Source organism: Eleutherodactylus coqui, chromosome 2 (genome assembly GCF_035609145.1).
Source record: "Eleutherodactylus coqui strain aEleCoq1 chromosome 2, aEleCoq1.hap1, whole genome shotgun sequence".
NCBI classification, from domain to species: Eukaryota; Metazoa; Chordata; class Amphibia; order Anura; family Eleutherodactylidae; genus Eleutherodactylus; species Eleutherodactylus coqui.
In genome coordinates this window covers 248,464,045-248,488,908 of record NC_089838.1, presented here as the reverse complement: position 1 = coordinate 248,488,908, position 24,864 = coordinate 248,464,045, and the positions used below count along the sequence as shown (strand labels likewise).

Here is a 24,864-nt window from a genome sequence, read left to right as displayed (position 1 = left end):
CTCCCAGCGACCAACGGTCGCTGAGTGCTTTGAGCAGTGACCGGCGGCCTCGCTGAGCGGTCCCCGGTCACGTGATAAAGTAGCGATACAACATTAGGCCGGTCACACATGACCGGAGAGGAATTACGGGTTCTGCATGCGCTTGATCAGCGGTAATCCACGGATCAATCACATGCATTGGATTACACAATTCCCCTCAATTAGCGGGTCGGAATTACGTTATCCACTCGCAGAAACAGAACACGGCATGCTATATTTTACCCTGGATATCCGCGACCTAGAGCCCATTGTGCTCTATGACCGCGGATATACCTGCAGCCCATATGCAAACACATTGTGTACGGGCTGCGGGTACCCGGGTCATCTCTAAGCGACGGCACGGGAAATAAAAACAAACAACGGTGTACTGCGCATGACCGCCTGTGTGAGTGGACAGTTATGCGCAGTACATTACATGGCCGTATGCAGGGTCACGGCCGGCTCACAGATGGGATCCGCTGCGGGCCTCCACAAGCGGATTCCACCTACGGCCGTGTGAGCCCGGCGTTATTCAGACCGCTACCTGTAATCCGTAATTTACAAGAAGCCCCTGGAACCCTCGCCTTCATGCAGTTCCAGGAGCACCTTGTTGAGCGCCTTCTGTGTGAGACCGCTGCACCGCAGCAAGATTACAAAGCCTCACAGAGCGCCACTTTTTACACCCCATACCTGCCGCTGAGGTTACGAAATACCCCCCAAAAAGCATGAGAGGAGGGGGGATACACGGTTTTCTTGCCCCATGTGCCCAACCCAACCAGCCTTCGTAATTACCCCTGTCTTCAGACATAAAACACAGTTTATATTACCTTTATCTAATATTTAGGGAATGCCAAAAAATTATTTTTTGGGATTATTTTTAGGAAGTCTAATTTTTTTCATATTTTTTTTCAGCTCAATATCTCTACAAGTGGGCAATGGGGCCTGGAATTTATTCAGTTCTGCCCTGAAATCCAGCGGGCATTCCCTCCATTATGGGCCTAGCCATGTGTCCTGAAAGTAGATTAGGGCCACAATGGATATGTTTCTGAACACGGGACAAACGCGGGTATCCATTTTGGGGTGAAAGTCTTCATTCCTATGTACACTGTACAAAAACAACTTTTTTAAATTGACAAAATTGACAAAAAAATGAAAATCGTAATTTTTTCCTTCTGCTTTGCTTAGATTCATTCAAATACTGTGGGGTCAAAATACGCAGTACACCCCTAGATAAATTTGTTAAGGGGTCTAGTTCTCGAAATGGGGTCATTTGTGGAGGTTCTCTATTGTTTTGGCCGCTCAATGGCTCTACAAGTGGGCAATGGGGCCTGGAATTTATTCCGTTGTACCCTGAAATCCAACGGGTGCTCCTTCCATTATAGGCCTAGCCATGTTTTCTTTAAGTAGATTAGGGCCACAATGGGTATGTTTCTGAACACAGGACAAACGGAGGTATGCATTTTGGGGTGAACGTCTTCATTCCTATGTACACTGGACAAAAAAAAAAGTTTTTAAATTGACACAATTGCCAAAAAAATGAAAATCATAATTTTTTCCTTCAAAAAAGTCATCGTACCCCTAGATAAATTCGTTAAGGGGTCTACTGTTCTCAAAATGGGGTCACTTGTGGGTGTTCTCCATCGTTTTGGTCACTCAATGGCTCTACAAGTGGGCAATGGGGACTAAATCTCCTTCAAGCAAAATTTCTGTTCCGAAAGCCACGGGTTGCGCCTTTCATTTTGGGCCACATTGTGCATACAGACGTAATACTAGGGCCACAATGGGTATGTTTCTGAGCACAGGACAAACAGGGGTACCCATTTTGGGGTGCAAGTCTTCATTCATATATGTGCTGTACAAAAAAACTGCTTTTAAATTGACACAATTGCCAAAAAAATGAAAATCGTAATTTTTTCCCTTCGGCTTGGCTTGGATTTATTCAAAAACTGTGAAGTCAAAAAAGTCATCGTATCCCTAGAAAAATTTGTTAAGGGGTCTACTTTTCATAATGGGGTCACTTGTGGGGGTTCTCCATCGTTTTGGTCACTCAATGGCTCTACAATGGTGCAATAGCGCCTAAATCTCTTTCTAGCAAAATTTCTGTTCCGAAAGCCACCGGTTACTCCTTTCATTTTGGGCCCCATTGTGCATCCAGACGTAATACTAGGGCCACAATTGGTATGTTTCTGAGCACGGGACAAACAGGCTTATCCATTCTGGGGTGCAAATCCTCATTTTCAGGTGTACTATAGAAAAAAGTCCTGTCTTTAAAATGACATATTTGCAAAAATATGAAATTTTAGTTTTTCTCTTCTAAATTGCATTGACTCCTAAAAAAAACTGTGGGGTTAAAAGACTCATGACACCCCTCAGTGAATACGTTAAGGGGTGTAGTTTTTAAAATGGGGTCACTTGTGGGGGTATCATTTTGACTCCTATGAGCCTTTCCAATCTTGGCTTGGTGTAGGAAAACAAAGTGTTCCTCAAAATGCTGAAAATTAATGTTAAATTTGAACGTCTCCTAAATGGTTAAAAAAAAAAAACGAAAGTTTTTCCAATGTGCGCCCAAAATAAAGTAAACGGATGGATATATATATATATCTTAGCAAAAATTTCTATATTATGTTTGCACATATTTGAGATATTGCAGTTGGAAATGTGAAAAAATGTGTGAAAAAAATGACGATTTTTTCAAAATTTTCCCAATTTTGGCGCTTTTAATAAATAAACACAAATTCTATCGGTCTTTTTTTTTTCCGCCTAAATGAAGTACAACATGTGGCGAAAAAACAATGTCAGAATCGCTTGGATATGCAAAACCTTTCTGGTGTTTTTCCATGCTAAATTGACAAGTGTCAGATTTGCAAAATTTGGCCTGGTCATTAAGGCGCAAACAGGCTTGGTCACTAAGGGGTTAAGACCAGTGTTGAATGAACAGAACCAGTAGAAGCCTATGTCGGGTAGAACTTTGCTAAAAGCTAGGTTCGGGTTCTCGCTGAACCGAACTTTTAGTGATGTTCAACCCTAAACGGGGTTCTACTGGTTCAGCTCACTCAACACTACTTCCTAGGATAAAGTATGCAAAATAGCTCTCATCCAGTAGGAAGAAAAATTGTCTTGGTGCCATGTATAGGTAGCTACCCTGTGAGGACACAGGATAAATACCTATAGGCAGGCCTGCAAAGAGTGCTACTTTCGAACTCCGGGAGATGCTTTGGTAACAGCCTAAACAGATACTGTAGCACAGAGAGATAGGTCTTCCCAAAGCTTCAGTGAAGGGAGGCCCCTAGTTTCTGAGGTTTAGATGCCAGAGGTGGAATGAAACCTATTAGGCATTCATACCTTTTTACTACTTTTACCAAGCTAAAAGATTGTTAATGAAACAGATAAAGTTTCATACGATCACATAAATCAGTTCAGTGCTATGGTAAAATAGCTTTGTTAAAGAAGAACAGTAAAAGTACTAGTTTGAGCAAAAAAGGACATTAACAAAAATGCGTATATGCTATGGAAAACTGGTGGAAATATAAGATAACTAAAACCGACATCTTAAAATTATGGTAAAAAAAAATCTATGGAAGGCTTCCTTAGGACATGGCAACCATGGTCTGACCATCTATATATCCCAATATATAGGAGAAAATCTGAAACACAACAGATAATGCATCCTATGTACAAATGAGAATAATTTTCTTACAGATACTATAATGAGCGGAGACCTATAGGATAGGTTTAATGTTGTTTGTTCAACAACTATTTACAGTCCTAAGTCTGTTTTTACTAAAGCCCCCCAGCTCTTTATTATGTAGTTATGTAAAAATGAAATAAGAAAACTTTTGAAACTAAAATTATGGGACAAATAAGAATGAAAACAGTTCTACGTTTGCCTATGTAGGAAACAAAAGTACGAAAAGGTAGGAGTGGTCAAGTTAGTCTACATATAGGAGTCATAAATAGGTTAGCACAGTAAAAAATAAAAAAATATATATATACACACATACACACACATTAAATTTGAAGTTAAATATGTAATCGGCACTGTTCTCTTTAAGCAGAAAACCATGAAAATCTTTTCATACCAAAGACAGATTCTTAAAAGGGGTGGTCCAGGGTTAGAGAAACATGGCTGATTTCTTCCAAACACAGCACCACCCACCCTCAGGGAATTTCTTTGGTTTTGGTATCAGTTCAATAGAGCTGAGCTGCAATACCACACACAACCCTATGGAGAAGGGTGGCGCTATATTTGGAAGAAATCAGCAATATTTTTTATAACCCTGGACAACCCCTTTACGAGCAATTGACATGACTGTCATTGTATGTCCAAAACAGCATTTTTATGATCTCTCTGTCTACTATAGATTATCCATTAGGAAAAAGAAGATCTCGACAACATGTACAGATTTCTAGATTCGTTTTTAAATTCTCTTGTATCACAGACAAAATATTCCAAATAAAAAGGACGCCTAGATCAATAATGGCTTAGAACGGCAAGAATAAAAAAGCATCAACCAAAACAAAGAAGATTTAAAAAAACGACAATGAAGAGGCAAATACCGCAAGTCACATGACGTAAACCTGCGGCCTTTATACCTCTATATATTTGTTCACTGATCAAACTACAATATTGTAATCATCATTTCATCTTTTTCCTACGTGCATTGCAGGATTTGAGCAGATGGGCAAGGCTTGGCGAGAAGTAGGTTTCTGTGTAGAAGAGAGAGGCAGGCGTGAAGTGTAGCCTATTCACCATAAGTACCATAAAAGCAAATGTTTCCATGGCAACCAGTGTTTCCTTGTATTCACGAGAAGACAAAAGCGGGTGAAGGAGCCATAGAGCAATGACAGGGGTGTTTTGGTGTATTGCTACAGCTGTAACAAATGGATTACATCCCTTTTTCATTTGTGTCATATAATGTTGCTTCTGTGTGACGGCTTAATAGAATATTCCGATAATTAGGAGCGGAGACGCGGTGTATGAAGTGACTGCACAATAGTGAGGATGCCAGTCTGGTGAGTGAAACATCAAGGTTTCCTTTATAGTGAGATTACTTTCTCCTTTTAAAATTTAAAAAAAGGGATAGAAATCCCACTTTTGGCACAAAAATATGGATTCTTGTGGTCCAGAAGCCACTCACCTTGAGGAACGAACATGGTAAATCTTGAAAAAGGTTAAAAAAAGGAAAGAAAAAAAAAAAAAAAAATCACAATAATGGAATAATTCTGTTTGTTCTAGAAAAGCAGATCTGATTATAAACTGAACATTCGTGCGGCTTACTAGCCCCCGATATAAACGACAACTTGCTTACGGATCAAACCGATGTAATAAGACGGTGTTAGCGACCTAACCAAAGTCACTTCATCTCTACAGGAATGAGAAATTACCAACCGATCCCCTAAATGATAATACGATAAGGATGCACAAGCCTGTGAAACTAAATACTACGCTTTATTTCAACGAGGAACAGCCAAATACTCTTGCTGCTAGTAATAAGGCCGTGATCACATGTCTTCGGGTTCTAGGGCTACTCTTACCAATAATATGACGGCCACCACCATGGAACTTGACTGACCCCGTCCAAGTCATTGGCATCCATCTATCACACGATGGATCCACTACTGACAGCGCCCCACAGCGGCCTCCAGCAGTGACAGCGCCACCCACAGCGGCCTCCAGCAATGGGCGGCCTCCAGCAGTGACAGTGGCCTCACACAGCGGCCCCCAGCAGTGACAGTGGCCCCCGAGACCCATATACTTACCCCCTCCACCACAGGGAAGCTTCACTCCTGCTTTGCCTTCCGTTCTGCTTGCAGCGATGATCTCCGGCGCACTCTGTGACGTCAGTGTGCTGCCGGACGCCTCTTCCCCCTGCTCTCCCGGAACCAAATGGTAGGAGACATCAGAGGAGGAGGGAAGAGGATCCTGGCTGCACACTGACATCACAGTGTGCGCCAGGAATCAGCGCTGCTAGTAGCGCTGCTTAGTGAATACCGGCAGGGGAGCTGCGGCGCCTGCCGGTATTTACCACTAATGGGGTGAACTGCCGACAGCGGCTGCGTGTCAGCGACTATGGCTATGGCTATGCGTGTCAGTGCTGACACGCGTGTCATAGGTTCGCCATCATGGGCTTAGTTTATGAACATAGAAAAAGATTTGCCAAGACTGATGTTTTTTCTTCTGCCAGTCCAAGGCGGTATGTACACGGGCGATATTCCTGTGCGAGATTTGTTCGCTTGTGATATGGATGGAACTCACACGGGAAAAGAATTCATTCCTCTGAATGGGTTCATGCACATGAGCAATCATTTTCTAAGGCGGCTACCATATGAGTTACCAAAACTCTCGGGCGTTTTACCGCGATTTTGCGCACCATTTCCAAACACATTCTACTGTGTTTGACAGCGGTTTAACCCATCATTGTAATGGGTGATTAGGTGCGTTAAAAAAAAGCTAAAACGCATGAAAATAGAGCAGACAGCCCTCGAAAATTGTGGGGTTAGAAACACCGCGTTCAAGTGCTAGTCTATAAAGCCCCGTTGAAATCAATAGAGGTGTTGTACTGCCTTTAGCGAGCCGTTTCAAACACAGCGCTCATAGGGCTTTGTGATGGTGGCCTAAGACTGGCAGGACTCATTCGCACAGCCGTATGCATAAAAAGTTGTGTGTATTACGAAGCATTTTACCGCTGTGTGAGATAGCTTTTACTGCATAGGGCTTGGATTGTGTAGTGCGTATGACAGCATATCTCACGCGATTAGAATACTCATGTGCAGTAGACTTGCTGTCCCGATATCCCGCTGTACTGCTAGATTACAGCATGTTGGGGTTACTACAGCGTTCGGTATGGTCCTGGATATACTGATACTTATTACGCCATCTTGATTGAGGGCATGCCCATACTCTATATAATTTTTATAGCCCCATGCGATTAGAATAGTCACGCATATGTGCAGTAGACTTGCGGTTTTGATATCCCGCTGTACTGCTACATTATAAGTACTATAACACCAGGAAGTCTTTCTTTTCTACTTGAAACTACTTTTGATATGGGGACAGTGCTATTTCAGCATTATAGGCTATACCTTATGACATCATAGTCTCCAGCACCATCTTGGTTAAAGGCTTTACCATCTATGTGGATTTTACTATTTGGGGTTGATACTCTTGCGAGATTATACACATCTCGCACATGCTCAGTAGTGATACTATAATGCCGATGGGAGCCATTTTGGTGTGGACATGGATGACAGGTACCCCTGAAATTAGCATTTATACTTTGTTGCACTTGTTACTTTATGTCTGTAATTGGCTACATGTTAATTGTGTAGGTGTGGTTTACCACCATATGAGTTATTTAAGTATTGCATGTATTCATTGTGGGTGAGCTTGACAAAGGTCCTGTTTCTTGGACCGAAACGTTGCTGTTTTTATCATGGCAGAATAAAGGACTGTGTTTTCCAAATATACCTGGATGCTGCCATACTTCACCGTTGATTGTACGCCGCCATGAGCAGTGTGACTACTTTTGTTTAGTTTTCTTTCCCGCTCCATCTCATAGTGGCGTTGAGTTTTAAACGTCGCACATACGCAATCACGTTGCGTTTATTACGCACCTATGGGGAACAATGGGCTCTATCGCACGTAATAGGTGGTAAAATAGAACATGCTGCGTTCTTTTTTAAGCGCGTGTTATACTCAATGAAAAAAAAACACTATTATGAGTGGAACATTTGAAAATCAATATATATATGTGAATTGTTGTGATGTACCGCATATTGTATGCAATTAAAATACGCTCCTGTGAATGAGCCCTGAGAGATCAAAAAAAATCACAGCATGCCGTATTTCTGGGCGATTCTTGTTCAAGCATTACCCATTATTTGCTACGGCAGTGCAAGTGCAACGAGTTTTTTTTTTCTTTTTTTTTTTTCCGTTTTAAACTATAGGAACCACATGCCCGTGTACATCTATGCGAATTGTGATTGTGTGTTAATGCCAAAATGCATTGTACGGGGAAAGAAGGAATGGGAAAAAAATAAAATAAATTGCAGAAAATGACTGGCAAATGAGCAATGATGTCAGATTTTCACTTAGCAACATCGCACTGGCCAATGTAAATGCAGCCTCACTAGACAGAATATAGGTGGGAGTGACTTGCGATAAATGCCTACTTTGGCACATTTTGACCTCTTAAGCTGTCAGAAAATTCTATTTATACCTACTATGCGCATTTGTAGATTTGTGCCAGGGATTTGACACCTTTTCACTTAAAGTTTGTACTGCTGTATCCGAAGGCAGCATAAACTAGTGACAATGACCCCGATTCCCTCGATGGGTCGCTTACTTGATCTGGTTCTGCAGTTTTCTTGAAACCAAAGGTCATGTCCTGCAGAGCACGTGAGGATGTAATGCTCTCCACTATGTGCGCCGCCCTGCAGGCCACAATCTTCATGCGCTGCAGCTTTAACTATAAACAGTAGAGAAGAGGGCTGTCAATCATTGGCCAGAGGGAGTTAGCCTGCTGCTCGTAGATCCGAGGACCCCGGACTGCAAGAGATGACAGTGGCAAATAGTGACCCACTGAACGAATCAAGGTATCTGCCACAAGTGGGAGCTGAGACAATCAGCTGCTGGCTCTGGGTATGGTTTTCTTGCATAGGCATGTGTCTGTTGGCACAAGCCCTATAAAATATAGGCAGAATGTATAAAACACTTTAGGCCAGATGCTGGTGTAACAATTGTGAGACTTCTGGCTTTCGGCATTATTCTACTCCACTTTATTTGAAAAGATAGGAGTAGATGCCCTGTCCCCAAACACTTATGTATAATTTACGGCAGAAGCTAGGGTAAATTATACTGTAAATCTACACTAGATAGTACCTGGTGTACATTTCTGTGGAGGCACAGACAGGTGCCGAAATGTGCTTAAGGTATGAAGAGGCGTGCACCGCTTTATAAACTAGGCACATCATGCAGCGATGGGAATCAGATTAAGATCAGCATTTCAAACACAGATCTTAACAGGGGTTTCCAGGTAGATATACTATTAATAATGACCCATCGACAAGATCAATAGTTGATCAGCCGGGGACCCCGGGTAATCATCGGATTTGGAACCCACAATCAGCACGGGGATACACAGGTGTCAGAGCCAAGCTGCTGTTCCAACCCTGTTGTAGGACTGATGCTTGTGACTGCAGGTGCAGCTGCCATTGATTTCAATTAGAACTGCACTTGCAATTACAAGCACCGGCCACTACAACAGGGTCGGTCGGAGCAGCTGTGCATTGCAGCACCGATTGTGGTGCCTGATCAGCTGAACCCCTTTAATAAATTCCCCTCCAAGACTTTTTGGAGACGACACCTACTTTTCTTGTCACCTTTCAATTCAGATCAGCAATTTCTGCAATCCATAAAATCTAAAGGTGGATTTGACCATTCATATAAATAGGTTGGTAGCATTATGTTAGAAGTAGTAGTATGCAATATCTGAATTAGAGATCCAGAGTTTTACTTTGAAAAGCTCACAAAAGGAGATTCTTTCTAAAAAAAAAAACAAACAAACAAACAAAAAAAAATTTCACTGAAAAGAAAAAAATAAGTATTTTACAGGCTATAGACCCCTTTAAGGTGGGTTCACAGGACAGAAATCTAACAGAATGTCCAGAGCGGGACCGTACGGAAATTTAGCAAGATTTCTATTTGGCATGTTTCACAGGGCATTCAAGCTACGGCGCAGAATTTGAATTCCGCACTGCATGTCATTTTTTACATAGCTTGTTGGCAGCATGTGACCGAGATTTTTGAAAATCTCGGTCACTTTGTTGCTTAGTCAGTTTTAAAAATGGAGCAGAATTTCTGTGCGGAGGGACCACACGGAAATGCCATGGCAATTCTGGCCTGTGTGAACCCAGCCTTAGGGTGCATTCAGACGACCGTATATCGGCTGGGTTTTCACGCCCAGACGTTATACGGCGTCCATCTCTGCAGGGGGAGGAAGCTGGAAGAGCCCGGAGCAGTGCACTGAGCTCCCGCCTCCTCTTCACCCCCTCTCTGCCCCTTGCCACTATTTGCAATGGGAGGGGCGGAGTTACATCCAGGAACGTAGCTCCACCCACCCCGCCCCCATTGAAAACCTTTGACTAGCAGATCCATCAGTGGTTTTTAGCCCTTCTGTCCTGAATGCTCTTTACAACCAAGACAACAATAAACCCTTTTGACTATAAACCAGCTGCCATCGATATTAGTATTAATACAATCACAAAAGAAGAAATATTTTGTCCCATTGGTGAGCCTAGGCGTTCTATGGGCTCGCCATCTTTTAACCGGAAGCTGTATATAAGGTTTATCTACAGTTTTATAGTGGTTAGGTAGTAACCAGTAGACTATAAGACTACTTATCTGTACACTGTATAAAACTATACAGCAACAGCCACTTGATGCTGCTTTGCATCATTAGTCTTAAGGGGTCCACACAGTTTAGTCAGTTGTCATACGAGGGCTCATTCAGCCCGAAGATATTCCTCACCCCCCCCCCATACCCATGCACACTCAGTCGATTTTGAAGGTGTAGAAACGGCAGGAGAATCTCTAGTTAAGTGATGGAAAGCTTTTTTTTTTTTTTTTGAAGGACAAAAATAAATGAGTTACTTCATGTAAGAACATTTTCCATCATGTATCTAATAATGAATAGAAGACCCACATAAAACGGTCTGTTTGCCAGTAAAAAAAAATGATGCATATAAATAGATATGTCAGAAAAATGTAACTTTTCCCACATTGTTCATACAAGAATAACCTGCTAAGAAAAGGTGCATTCAACCAATCCTTGCTAAAAATGCATTTAAGACCCTGTGTATTTACAGGAGCTTTTGAAATGGTCTATGAAAATGTAAAAACACAGACCTTCAAGACTTAAAATAAATAATCTGTTCATCACTTTTCTGCAATAAAAAGTACTAATTTTTCATCGTTAGTAATGCCTCTACTTTAATTTGCAGCACTACGGTAGAAATAATCTACTGGGCAGACAAACCATTCTTCAACATGAAAAATTCAATAAATGTATGTACCTTGTTTTCATTCTTTCAAACAGAGGTCTAGCATGAGTGTGTTTGCGCCGATTTTAATATGATGTGTTGCCTAGCAACAAGCTGGCTTTCTTAGCATGGATAAATAGGACTTGAATGTAGTTTGTAGGGGGACCCAACAATAACATTTAAAGATACAACCAAGCAGATGACTCTAGAAACAATTGGGAGATCTGTTTCTATCACACGCAAATAATAAATGAGAACAAAAAAAGGTTTATTTCAATAAATGACTAAGACCTGATATGGCAAAGTATTAGTCCTCTTCCAGATACCACTTATTATTGCAGGTTTTTCCCAGTGTCTAAATTTCGGAACTAAATTTTGCTCAATTGGACTACATAAAAGGGCCAACGTACAAGCGAACGCTCATTTGTTGGCTAATCATGAATTTTCAGAAATGCTCGCTGATTGGCTGTTAATCTCCATGTGTGAAGATCTCCTCAAGCTAGCAATCCTTTGTCACCATAAGCCGATTCTCAGTGCACATGAAATAGAATTACACCCAACTGCCGATCAACATGTATGACAACTGGCACCCCCTACATTAAGCCAATTATTTAGCTGGTGCAAAAGGGTCTTTACTAGAGATGAGCGAGCATACTCGTCCGAGCTTGATGCTCGTTCGAGTATTAGGGTGCTCGAGATGCTCGTTACTCGAGACGAGCACCACGCGGTACTCGTCTCGATTAAACGGGCACTGACCATTGAATTCAATGGAGCCGGCAATACAGCCGGCTCCATTGAAAGCAATGGGCTGCCGGCGATCTCAGGATGAATTTTCGGGAAGGGCTTTAAAATATAAGCCCTTACCTGAAAATCATCCTAAAATGTGTAAAAAAAAAAAAGTCAGCATAAAGATCGTTCTCCTCTGCCATAGCTGTAACAGCTGTGGCAGAGAAGAACGATGTTAGCCCTTTGAATTCAATGGAACCGGCAATACAGCCGTCTCCATTGAAAGCAATGGGCTGCCGGCGAGCGCTGGAGTGCGACCCCCTCCGCACTGTCAGCATAAAGATTGTTCTCCTCTGCCACAGCTGTAACAGTTGTGGCAGAGAAGAACGATGTTAGCCCATTGAATTCAATGGAGCCGGCAATACAGCCGGCTCCATTGAAAGCAATGGGCTGCCGGCAAGCGCGGGATGAATTCTCGGGAAGGGCTTAAAAATATAAGCCCTTACCTGAAAAATCATCCTAAAATGTGTAAAAAAACCCCAAAAAACGTATACTCACCTTTCCGCTGCAGCCGGAGTTCAGCCGCGTCTGGCCGGCAGTTCTCCTGAACTGCTCTGAGTAGTATTCAGCAGCCGGGGATTTAAAATCCCCGCCTGCTGAATGAGCTGCCTCTGATTGGTCACAGCCTCACCAATCAGAGGCAGCTCTCACTCACACCCATTCATGAATTTATGAATGGGTGAGTGCTGCCTCTGATTGGCTCAGCGCAGGGACCAATCAGGGGCAGCTCTCAGCTGTCAGAGGCAGCACTCACCCATTCATTAATGGGTGTGAGTGAGAGCTGTCTCTGATTTGTGAGGCTGTGACCAACCAGAGGCAGCTCATTCAGCAGGCGGGGATTTTAAATCCCCGGCTGCTGAATACTACTCAGAGCAGTTCAGGAGAACTGCCAGCCAGACACGGCTGAACTCCAGCTTCAGCGGAAAGGTGAGTATACATTTTATTTTTACACATTTTAGGATGATTTTCAGGTAAGGGCTTATATTTTTAAGCCCTTCCTGAAAATTCATCCCGCGCTCGCCGGCAGCCCATTGCTTTCAATGGAGCCGGCTGTATTGCCGGCTCCATTGAATTCAATGGGCTACCATCATTCTTCTCTGCCACAGCTGTTACAGCTGTGGCAGAGGAGAACGATCTTTATGCTGACCGTGCGGGGGGGGGGGGGGGCACTCTTGCCGCTATTGTGACTTAATAGTGGGACCTGGGAACTTGAGATGCAGCCCAACATGTAGCCCCTCGCCTGCCCTATCCGTTTCTGTGTCGTTCCCATCACTTTCATAAATTTCCCAGATTTTCACAAATGAAAACCTTAGCGAGCATCGGCGATATACAAAAATTCTCGAGTCGCCCATTGACTTTAATGGGGTTCGTTACTCGAAACGAACCCTCGAGCATCGCGGGAAGTTCGACTCGAGTAACGAGCACCTGAGCATTTTGGTGCTCGCTCATCTCTAGTCTTTACTGTTAAGGCGGGCAACCTCTATGCAAATTACCTATAAGTAGATAGGAAAGGAACACTTAAAATTTCTCTGCAAAGGTTTGCAACTTCATGTTTTCTTGCTTTTCGCACCCTTAACATGGATCTCCTCTATTGGTAAATGTAGCTGATAAAGTACAAAAGGTTAGAGAGCTCAGCTTTAGATAGTATGCTCTTACAAGTCGTCGTTTTTTGTTTTTTTCAATATTTAGTGCTCAAGCACAGGGTCGTAATATGGATCCATTATATAGTGCCCTTAAACTCCTATAGGCTCATAATGTAAATGTATGTGCCTCCAACTACATATGGATTGTCACATGGAATTCACAAGGAAAATGTAGTGACATGCTTCATCACATGATGTATCAAGGAGGTACTCTTCATTGGGAGCATTGGGCACTCTGGGTGGGACACTACTAGGGACACGAACAAAGAGTCTCCTGTCTACAGTTTGATTAGATTAAAGGGATTGCCTAATGATAGTAATTCTTTCCTACAGAATGGCAAAGGTATAACATAATAAATGGAGCTTTACTCACCTGTTCTGTGCCCCATCTCTTCTGCTCCCCTCCAGCAGCTGCATAAGTCCTCTGTTTGTTCGTGCGCAGCCGGCCTATCCAGATCCCACAGCTAAATCCGGCTGTGACCCCAGCCAGTGCCCCACGTACTTGCAAAATCTGTATTGCGGATGACCGCAGATGCTCGCTGTCTGTTATGCGCAGTACAGATTTTTTCCCCTAAATGTTTGTATTTCCAGCACCATTGCTAGGCAATGATGTAGCTACCCATGGCCCATCTGCAATGTCAATTACAGATGGGCTGCGGGTCAGACGGCCTCCATTGACTTCAATGGAGGCAGTCCACGCAGAGTCCACAGCAAAATAGAGCATGCTGCGATTTTTCCTCCACTAGGTTTCCACGAGTGTGAAAGAAAAGGCGAAAAGTACATACCTTTTAATGCATGCGATCTGCTGCAGATCCTCTGTGCGGATGTCGACCATAGATTCCGTAGTAGGAATCCGGTCGTGTGAAGCCCGGCTTAGAACTGCAACCAGTCACTGTGGCAGTAGTGGTCACAAGCCTAGACGGAAATGTGACCATGCTACCTAGAAGTATGCAGAGGCTGAAAAGGACTGGAAAGGTGGAATCATAGAATGGTACAGTTGGAGGGGACCTCCAGGGTCATCGGGTCCAACCCCCTGCTCAATGCAGGATCACTAAATCATCCCAGACAGATGTCTGTCCAGCCTTTGGAAGAACAGAACAGGTGGAGAGCTCAGTTTCTTATTTTACACCTGCGCCAGCTGGTCAGAAGAAAATAGGTCCCATCAGACAATCCTTTTACGACACCCATACACATAACACGTCTGACTATCTTTTATGAAGGGGGCCTCCCAACTCTCCTCCAACAGATGTCAGGGAAAGAAAAGATCTTGTCCAATCATTTTGTTCTCAGAGGAGATAGGGCACCACCAGGGGTGTCTGGAAGACTTCCTCTCCTCACCCCATTAAAAATACATGCATGCCTATAGGGAAATTGGGAGGAATGGTAGTTGGCCAAATAAAAAGATCTAGGAAGATTTTCTAGAATATATTTAATAATAAAAAAAAAAATCTACCATTCACAATAACAACTATCACAGAATGAGTTAAAATGGTTATCCTACCAAAACCATTCATCATCGTGATAAATGATAGATTGCTTGGATCTGACTGCTGGGACCCCTATGGAACACAAGAACAGCGCATCTAGAATCTATTAAGTAAATGGAGTAGTTGTGCACATGCATGACCAATCCATTCACCCCTATGGGGCTGATGGGGGTAGCAGAGTGTTGTGCTCAGCTATCTCCATAGACTGCGTTTGGAGTGTCGATCACACATATGCATTGCTGTTTCATTCACTTGGCGAATCCAACTATTGATCCCTGCGGGTCCCAGAGATCCATCTCTTTATATTTTCTGGCGTGGTAAGCATAGTTTAAAAACCTGAACACCTATACAGAGGATGAAGCAGATCACTACATGACTAATGTCCCATTGAACCAGTAGTAACATAGTATGTAAGGCTGAATAAAGACATATGTCCATCCAGTTCAGGCTATTAACCCCAATGTTGATCCAGAGGAAGGAAAAAAAAAAACAATGAGGAAGAAGTCAAATTCCCCTATTAAGGGAAAAAAATCCCTTCCTGAATCCAATCTGGCAAGTGGAATAATCCCGGGATCAACACCCTTCTGAAGTTATAGTAGAAACCTTCAAGATCTTCATGCCATGAGTTGGACAGTAACCAATTAGATTTACCGGTCCTCTCTAAAAGGAGCGTCATGCCTATGTTTATGCCATCAGCAGCAAGCCTTGAATCTGTGTGTTTCTGGGTAAAAAAGTACAGAATTCCACTTGTTATTAAACCTCATACAGCGTCGATAGCGGAGATTTATTTGCTTGACCCAAGTGGTAGCATATCAGCCTTATGTACACATCCAAACATTCCGCTAATAGTGTAAAACCCACCAGAGAGCAACGTGAATAATAATCAGGGCCGACATGCAAGAGACGCCCGCACTCCTTTATGCTTTTACACAGCTGATTTATGCATTGGCTAAAAGCTCTCCAGCTGTTCATACCTCTCTTTACAGAAGATCTTGAATTTGGTTTTAGGTATATTCCAAAACAGCCGGAAAAAAAAAACAACCAAAAACAGCAAAGTACAAAATCGGGGGGAAAAAATTATGATGCGAACTTGGAATTCTTGCTCTTCCCATTAGAGATCGCCACAATATTTTCTGTATAATTGAAGGCAGCGATTATGTTTATTTTCTGTTTTGATTCCATTTTCAGTACTAAAAAGGTAAGCTTTTGCTTTTGAAAACATTAGCAAAATGATGTTTGTAGATCTCTGATGTGAAGCAATTTACAGCACACGGGGCAAATTCTCTGCAATTTCTGACAATGTTACCAACAACTAAAAATATCATTTAAACAGCCGGTAATCAAAGCCATTTTGAGGTAGTTACGCTCATTTACAGACATTAAATGTGGGCTGAAATGCAAGATTATGTAAAATTAACATACAGGTGTCCACAGCTCAGAAGACTAGGAGCTATCTTGCTTTTATTGTATGGCAGCCTTGGGCTAGGTAAGTGGCCTGTTGAGGGGGGATTACAGAGCACCATGCAGTTAATGTACTTGAAAGCTAGGTATGACACAGGTTCGCCATGGGGCATTTGCTCACAGCCTGTGGGTCATTCTTCTTTGCAGTAACAGAGTACCTTCAAATCCTCTATTTGACAGCTTTACAAGCGCCACAATCTAAAAACGTACCCCTGGGACTAATATTGTGTGCCGCTTGCTCATTATGTGCATGAACAGAAGAGTTAAAAATGACAAGAGGGGATGTATTTGATGGAAATAACAAGTAAAGGAATTCTGCTACAGTTCAAGAAGTTTAAGGAGACCGGTCTACAAAAAAAAAACACGCAAAACTGAATGAATCTTCTAGAGACACAATTCATCTAGTATCACTACAGTGGAATCGGCACTTCTCCCTCTCAATTCATTCAAGCCGGTAGCTTTCCTACGTACATGTATTTAGAGGAACACAGAACCCCATGAGCCCGCTGTACTGGACTGCACTGATGGACAAAACATTGTAGAAGTGAATAGTCAAGCAGGTCTCCTAGGAAGGGCCATTACACACCAATCACTTTGCTTTCGGTCTAGCTGTTCCATCATGGGGGCAGCAAAACGGGAAGAAAAGGTTTGCGCTTTCCTGCCCATAGAGATGTATTGAAACTAAAGACCTTCAGCTTTGCTAAGTTTCTCTGTTCTCCATCTCCATTGCCCTTTTTAAACAGAAAATAGACTGCTGCTAGAGATGGGCGAGCATACTCACTAAGGACAATTACTCGATCGAGTATTGCCCTTAACGAGTACCTGCCCGCTCGGAAGAAAAGGTTTGGCTGCCGGCGGCGGGCGGGGAGCGATGGGGGAGAGCAGGGAGGAATGGAGGGGAGGTCTCTCTCTCCCTCTCTCCCCCCTGCTGACTGCCGCAACTCACCTCTCACCCGCGCCGGCAGCCGAACCTTTTCTTCCGAGCGGGCAGGTCCTCGCTCGAGTAATTGCCCTTAGTGAGTATGCTCGCTCATCTCTAACTGCTGTGCTTTTGTTTCCAGTTCAAAAAAATAAAACAAAAATGGATTCACTTTTTTTTTTACATTGCAATCAATTCCAGATTGTAAAAAAAAAACAAAAACAAACAAAAAAAAGGAAAGCAATGGGTTTTCATCCATTTTTGCTTTACGCATTTGTATCAGGTTTTATTTCTGAGCATGCAGAGAAGGCAGGAGACAATGACCAAAACCAAAAGGCATCCGTTTAAATGGCTAAAAGACAGAAATAAAATGGAAATGAATGGAAAGCATGCTTTCTTTTGAAGGATTCGTCTGATGGATCTACCCAAAAAAAAGGAAATAATGCTTTATATTCATTCCCATTTCACTTCTGTTTTGCATGTTTCAATTTTTTGTAAAAGAGTATCTGCCAAAAACCCGCTAGTGTCATAATAGGAATATGTGCACATTATTCCAAGATGATGGAAGCCAGTAAGTTGGACACATTGGGTTTCTGGCATTTGTCCGGCCCGAGCCATGATATAACTTACGATGCTCCAATACAAACCACTGCACCAAGTATACAAAGATGAACTGTAATATATATTATCTGGACGTATAGAGCCTAGTTGTGGACCATCTAGTAAAGATAAATCTTTTTCAACAATGTATAATGGAGGACAGGAAGTGTATGACAAATCTACTATTGGAGTGAATAAGGGGTTTAATATACTCCCACATTCATATTTATATCGAGTGGACATGGAACAATGACTTGCTCATCTTTTCTTGGTACACTAGTTTCATCCCACACTAAGCTTATGCGTCAAACAAACTCTAGAGCATACGGATGCAAGTGTGCTTCAGAGAGGTGGAAATTGCCTGGACTCCTGAACCTCAAGACCTAAGACAATCTTTGCCCAAACTACTCCAGCGGCCTGCATGCTCACGTCCCAGGCAGCAGGGGTCCTAGGCCATCCAGGGTGGAAATAACACACTGTGCATTTCAGAAATTAATACGGACTAACAGTCAAGTATTTAGTGTCCCTTTAAAAGTTGTTTTATAGATACAGGGGCGTAACTATAGAGGATGCAGGGGGTGCGATGGCACCCGGGCCCAGGAGCCTTAGGGGCCCCATAAGGCCTCTCTTCTCCATATAGGGAGCCCAGTACTATGAATAAAGCATTATAGTTGGGGGCCCTGTTACAGGTTTTGCATTGGGGCCCAGGAGCTTCAAGTTATGTCTCTAGATATGGAGTAAGTCTCCTGAACAACACCGTTATGCGTCACCTCGACAACATGTACAAAAAGTAATCAACTTTATCACATGTCTGTAACAGCAACACTTTCTAAGACTTCCAGTAGTTCAGACTGAGTTTTGGTATTCGAAAAATGTACCAAAAGTGCAGAATAAAAACCATGGCAGAGCTCCATGCAGTCATGGTACCACTTAGATGTTTTTTTAATGCCGCAACAAATAATCACTGGCATTTAAAAGGATTTGCAAGATTTAACCCCTACTCGTCTGAGCCCTTTTTTGATTTCCCTTTCCACTTTTAGCTCCCCACCTTCAAAATTTCATATCGCTTTTATTTTTCTGCTGACATAACTACGAGGGTTTTGGTTTTTTTTGCGGGACGGGTTGTATGTTTCAGTGGTACCATTTAACATATCATATAAATGTACTGAAAAAAGTTTAAAAATTTCTAAGTTGGGAAAAATGACAAAAAACACGCTATCGCACTACTTTTTTGGCGGGGGTGGGTTAATTCTACGACATTCAAGGTGCAGTAAAAATGACATGATATCTTTATTCATTGGGTCACATTAATATGTCGATAGAAAATTTGAGATTTTGAATGAACTGGACTTTTTTGGACTCCAACTTTTAATTTATTTTATGATGAGATGGCTGGGAATAGGGCTTTTAAAAAACTTTTACTATTTTTTTTTTCTAGTAATAAGTAAAATAAAGATTTTATGTATTTTTTTATTAAACTTTTTTTTTTTCTCTTTTTAGTCCCCTTAGGGGACTTGGAATTGCAATCCTCCGATAGCTTATAGAGTATTCTTCATTCTGACTGGCATTCAACTAAGACAAGGCACAAGCTCGTCTTAATAGGCACTCATTCATGGAAGTCCTAGAGGCCTTCAGAAGGCTACCACATCTGGACAATACCCCACAATGAGAACGCCGATTGGGGCATTTAAAGGGTTAACAGACGTGTTCTGTGTTCTCTTTGATTGTGGCCGTTGGGGGATCGCTTTTCAGTGCGCTGTGCGATTACGTCATGGCCTTCTGTCACAGGTGTAGAAAACAGCACTGTGGCGGAAACCGTGAACGGAAACAAATGTAACCTTTCACATGTATTGCGGAAACCGACGCCTCTGTGTTGTCGGTTTTGCACGGTTTCCGTTTGTTTCCGCTTGACTTCCTGTATAGAATAACGTAGGGAGTTTGACCAAGTCTATGGCCTTGTTCGGTCAGTTTTTAATGTATTGTTTCGACCAGATATTAGCAGGATTTAACCCTTTGATGCTAAGGTTTTTAAAAGTATTTTAATGTAATCTCTTACTACACCCTTAGAGGTACACAATCATTCTTTTTTATAAAACATGGGCATGTGATCATGAAGAGGATATCAGCACAATAGAAAACTACCAGCATAATAGGGTATACAGGCCAGTATATATCTATGATAGTCCGCAAGTGTATTGTTGGCCGCACAGAGCGTTGTCATACCTGATTGGGTGATCTCCACAGGTCTTAGGCCTCTCCATAACAGAAACCCACTTATCATCGTAGCTGAAGAGAGAAAGGTCAAGGTAAGGACTACCGCTATAGGACTGGGCGCTGATAGGCAACTGGCTCAGAAGCCTCCTCACTGCTTCGGTATGACCTCCATACTTGGCATTCACAATTGTATCCTTAAACCTAGAAGCAGAGAGATACAAGTTAATCTACTACAAGGTGCATCAATAAGTACACAAAACAAAATGCAATACACAGCTCAGGCCACAAAAAACCCCCAAAAAAACAAAACTTTTTTTCCCCTCTTGCTACAATAGATTACGGTATCTGTCACCATCTTTGTTTCTTGGAAGTTCATAAAAGATGTCCCTTAGAGATGAGCGAGCACGCTCGGATAAAGCAGTTACTCGAACGAGCATCGCTCTTCTCGAGGAACTGCTTACTGGTCTGAGAGTGTGATTGGAGAAAGCGCTGTGATTGGATCGAGCGCCAGCCAATTACAGCTGGTGCTCGATAAACCAAATCACAGACATTCCGTGATGTCATCCACTGAATGGCTGTAAATGATTGAGCGCCGTCTGTGATTGGCTGGCGCTCAATCCAATCACAGCACTTACCTACACAGCGCTGACGGTGGGGGAATTCAAAACCGAGCAGGAAGATGACAGCAGGGAGAATTCTCAAGCAGCTTGCCGCACCGCCGGGGAGACCATCGCGCCGGGGACACAGACGCCTGCTGGGAGGTGAGTATTGAGGGTTTTTTGTTGTTGTTTTTTTTACCTCACTCTAGTATAAGCCGAGGGGGCTTTCTCAGCATAAAAAAAAATGTGCTGAAAAACTAGGCTTATACTTGAGTATGTATGGTAATTTTTATGGGCAGCCATGCTGATTGAAGTTTAGAAGGATCACAGTGAAAGTTTATTTGGAGAAAAATAATCCTCTTTCGGTACAACAGATATCTATCGAAGAAATCTAAGATAGCAGGATAGAAACGGGCAAAAAATGTATTTTCATAGTTTATAATATAATACAACATGGCTGGAAACAGCTTTGTACAGTATATCCTTTAAATCTGCATGTATGATCCAAATATTTAACCCCAGAAATGCTTCTCCTTTCGTCTTGCTGCAGGCCTAAAATCTGCACTTTGTTACCTAAAAAGAATTATGCAGAAATCTTCACTGGAAAATCAGCTCAGACGAGCGCACATTTATTAGCTGGGAGAGGGAAACAAGCCGCAGCCAGACACTTCTGCCGACAGCTTACCTACTTGCAGAAGTAAAAGCATGCATCATGCTGAAGTCCTATGAGCTTAACCCCTTAGTGACGGGGCTTTTTTGTTTATTTCTATTTTCATTTTTTCCTCCCCCTTTTAAAAAAAATTGTAACTCCTTTATTTATCCATCGACGTCGCTGTATGAGGCTTGTTTTTTGCAGGACGAGTTGTATTTTTCAATGGTTCTATTTACTGTACTGAATAACTTTAAAAAAATTCTAAATAGAGAGAAATTGAAAAAAAAAAAAAAAAAAGACATTCCACCATCTTTCAGTGCGCCTTGTTTCTACAGCACACAAACTGCAACAAAAATGACCTGATAACTTTGTTCTATGGGTCAGTGTGATTACTACAATACCAAAACAGTTGTTTTTTTTTTGCTATAATTCTTGTATTTCTTTTTCAAAGATATTGAGGTTTTTTGAAAATATATAAGAATATTATATATTTTTTATTATTTTCTGCCGCCATCTTCAGCGCAATAGCTTTTTTATTTTTCCATCCACATAGTTGTGTGAGGGCTCATTTTTTGCGGGACGTCCTGTAGTTTGCATTGGTACCATTTTGGAATAGATACGACTTTTTGATCACTTTTTATTGCATTTTTTTTTAAGACAGGGTGACCAAAAGTGTCAATTTCTGGCGTTCCTAATTTTTTTTTTGCTGACGACGTTCATCATGCGTGTTAAATATTCTGTTAGTTTAATAGAATGAACTTTTACGGATGGTGCATGGTGCAATACCAAATATGCATTTTTGGTGTATGATTTAGAATCTTTTATTATAAATATGGCAAAGAGGGGTCTGATTTAAACTTTTATTACTTTTTTTTGCAATTAGTAAAACTTTATTGATCTTATTTGTTTCCTTTTTTTCCCCACACAGTCCCCCTCGAGGACCACAACCTGCGATGCTTTGATCGCTCCTGCAATATGATGCAATGCCATAGCATTACATCATACTATGATCTGACAGGCAGTCTATAAAGCCACCCCAGAACGCCTCTTGCTTGGTGGGGGGTGGGTGGCGCCCGTAGGATGTTCGGGGGATTTAAAGGCGCTGTCCGAATTGACAGCAGCATTTAAAGTGTTAACAGCCCTGATTAGCCGTGCAGCTCATTGCAGCTGTTTCTGCCAGGTGCCAGCTGCGAGATGTATAAAGGGAGGTCACCCTGTGAACACCCCTCTATACACATCCTGCATCTGCAGGATGTACAAACACTATAGAGCCATCTATAGACTATATAGTTTGGTATCCTACTTTACCCGCTTTCATTTCAAGTTTCAGGCATAAAGAGAGGGGTCTGCTAAAGGTAGGAAACTTATCTTTCCCAAGTCATGGTCACCTGGATGTGCCAGATGGGCCTACATCTTTTGATCAAAATATGTGCTAAGAGCCTTGCATTTTTATGTGGTTGGTATATACAAGAGTTATGCATTTTTATTCTGATATGAAATGTGTATGAGTGCTGTTGCCATGTATTACTGCTTGTACTGTATTGTTACAGCTGTGGTTTATCGGCACCTATGCATTTGATGGATCTGTAGACCTTGTGCTGGCTGCAGCAGCCTAGGACGACCCCTTCACGGACTGACTCTGCACCAGGTCTGATTACAGGGTGCAGAGTACAGAGGTCCAGTGGACATATGGGGAGCCAGGATCAGTGAGTATAGGCAGTTTTATTGTTTGGGCATGGAGAAAACCAATTAAAAAAATATATACAACTCAAACAACCCCTTTAATTCATCTTCCTCACATCATCAGCTATTGGAGGATAAGCAGGACATCTCCCATAAACAGGATTATCAGATCCACCAACCTTCATTGAAATGTGTGTGAACAACCTTAGTGAGAATGGTAATACACACGGCCATTCCATAGCATAAATGTTGATGATCAACTAGTACACTAATCATACAATATGCACAAAAAATAAAAAGATCCTAGAAATTATTTCCTGAGGGTGCGTCTTCATGGGGCGGAAATGATGCAGAATGTCCGCAGCGGAAATTCCGCAGCTTTTGACTCAAAAATCAACTGCATACCTGCAACTTATTTCAAATGTTACAGCTCTAACATCCAAAGTCTTCGGCTGTCAGCACACTCCTTCACCCGGCACCCACTAGTGAAGTGCCATCACCTGACCAGTGGCTCTGAACTCAGTACTGTCCGCATGATGTAAAGAATATGTGATTCACTAGACCAAGCTCATCTTCTTCCATTACTCCATAGACCAGTTCTGACGCCTACAGTAGGCGCTACTATAAATCCTTCAGAAGTGGACAAAGGCAAGATAGGCTAGTGTGCGGCTACGTAGCACGCTGCAATGCGCTATGTGTTCTGACACCTTTCTATCACAGCCAGCATAAACTGTTTCAGCAATCTGTATTACAGTAGCTCTTCTGTGGGATAGGACCAGACGGGAAAGAGTTTACTCTCCATGCACATCTATGAGCCATGGGCGCCCATCAACCTATCACTGCTTGTCCTTCCATAGACCACTTTTGGTAGTAGCTACAGCATACCAGAAACAAGACACGAGGTTTTGGAGATCTTCTTACTAGAGATGAGCGAGTATACTCGCTAAAGGCAATTGCTCGAGGGAGCATTGCCTTTAGCGAGTACCTGCCCGCTCGAGACTGAAGGTTCGGGTGCTGGCGCGGGGGAGCGGTGAGTAGCGGCTGTCAGCAGGAGGGAGCAGGGGGGGGGGGAGAGAGAGAGATCTCCCCTCCGTTCCTCCCCCGCAGCTCCCTGCCCACCGCCGGTACCCGAACCGTCAGTCTCGTGCGGGCAGGTACTCGCTAAAGGCACTGCTTGCTCGAGCAATTGCCTTTAGCGAGTATACTCGCTCATCTCTACTTCTTACCCATTTTGTCCAGCTATTAGACTGACAAATTAGACTATTTTTCCTGCTTCCAACATATCAACTCCAAGAACTGCCTGTTCACTTCCTGTCTAATATATACCACCAAGTCTTATTATCATGAGATAATCAACGTTATTACCTTCACCTCAGTCCACCTTTACGTCAGTGGATTTAAAGTTGTGTTTGATCAGTGTATATAAGGAAAGCTTCGGTAGGTTCTCTCAGGAGAGCAGGTATGATTTCCGTTATCCTGCTCCACACTGTCCTTTGTCTGGCTGTAAGGCCGGTCTCACATGAACGGATTTGAATTGCGGATTCCGCGATCTCCGTCCATGCATATGCTACGTGGTAATACGAGGAAATTAAAATGCATCGACTTTCACCGTCTTGCTCTATTTTACCGCGGATTCGGCACATATGAGCTCCATTGATCTCTGTGAACGCATTTGATCCGCAATGCAGGACAGAATCTGGGGAGCAACACACCCATCAAGACTGCTGGCTGCAACCTCCACTTATTCTTCTGGGCTCTTCCT

The 24,864-nt window shown here is 42.6% G+C and overlaps 1 protein-coding gene across 3 annotated transcripts in view; it reads right to left on the bottom strand.

Moving 5' to 3' along the window:
* Positions 1-24,864, bottom strand: part of DET1 (DET1 partner of COP1 E3 ubiquitin ligase) — a 42,774-nt gene that overhangs the window by 2,875 nt on the left and 15,035 nt on the right. For all 3 annotated transcript variants that reach the window (XM_066592814.1, XM_066592816.1, XM_066592815.1), the window contains exon 4: positions 20,178-20,369. In XM_066592814.1, the coding sequence (XP_066448911.1) occupies positions 20,178-20,369 (192 nt within the window). The remainder of the gene's footprint in view (positions 1-20,177; positions 20,370-24,864) is intronic.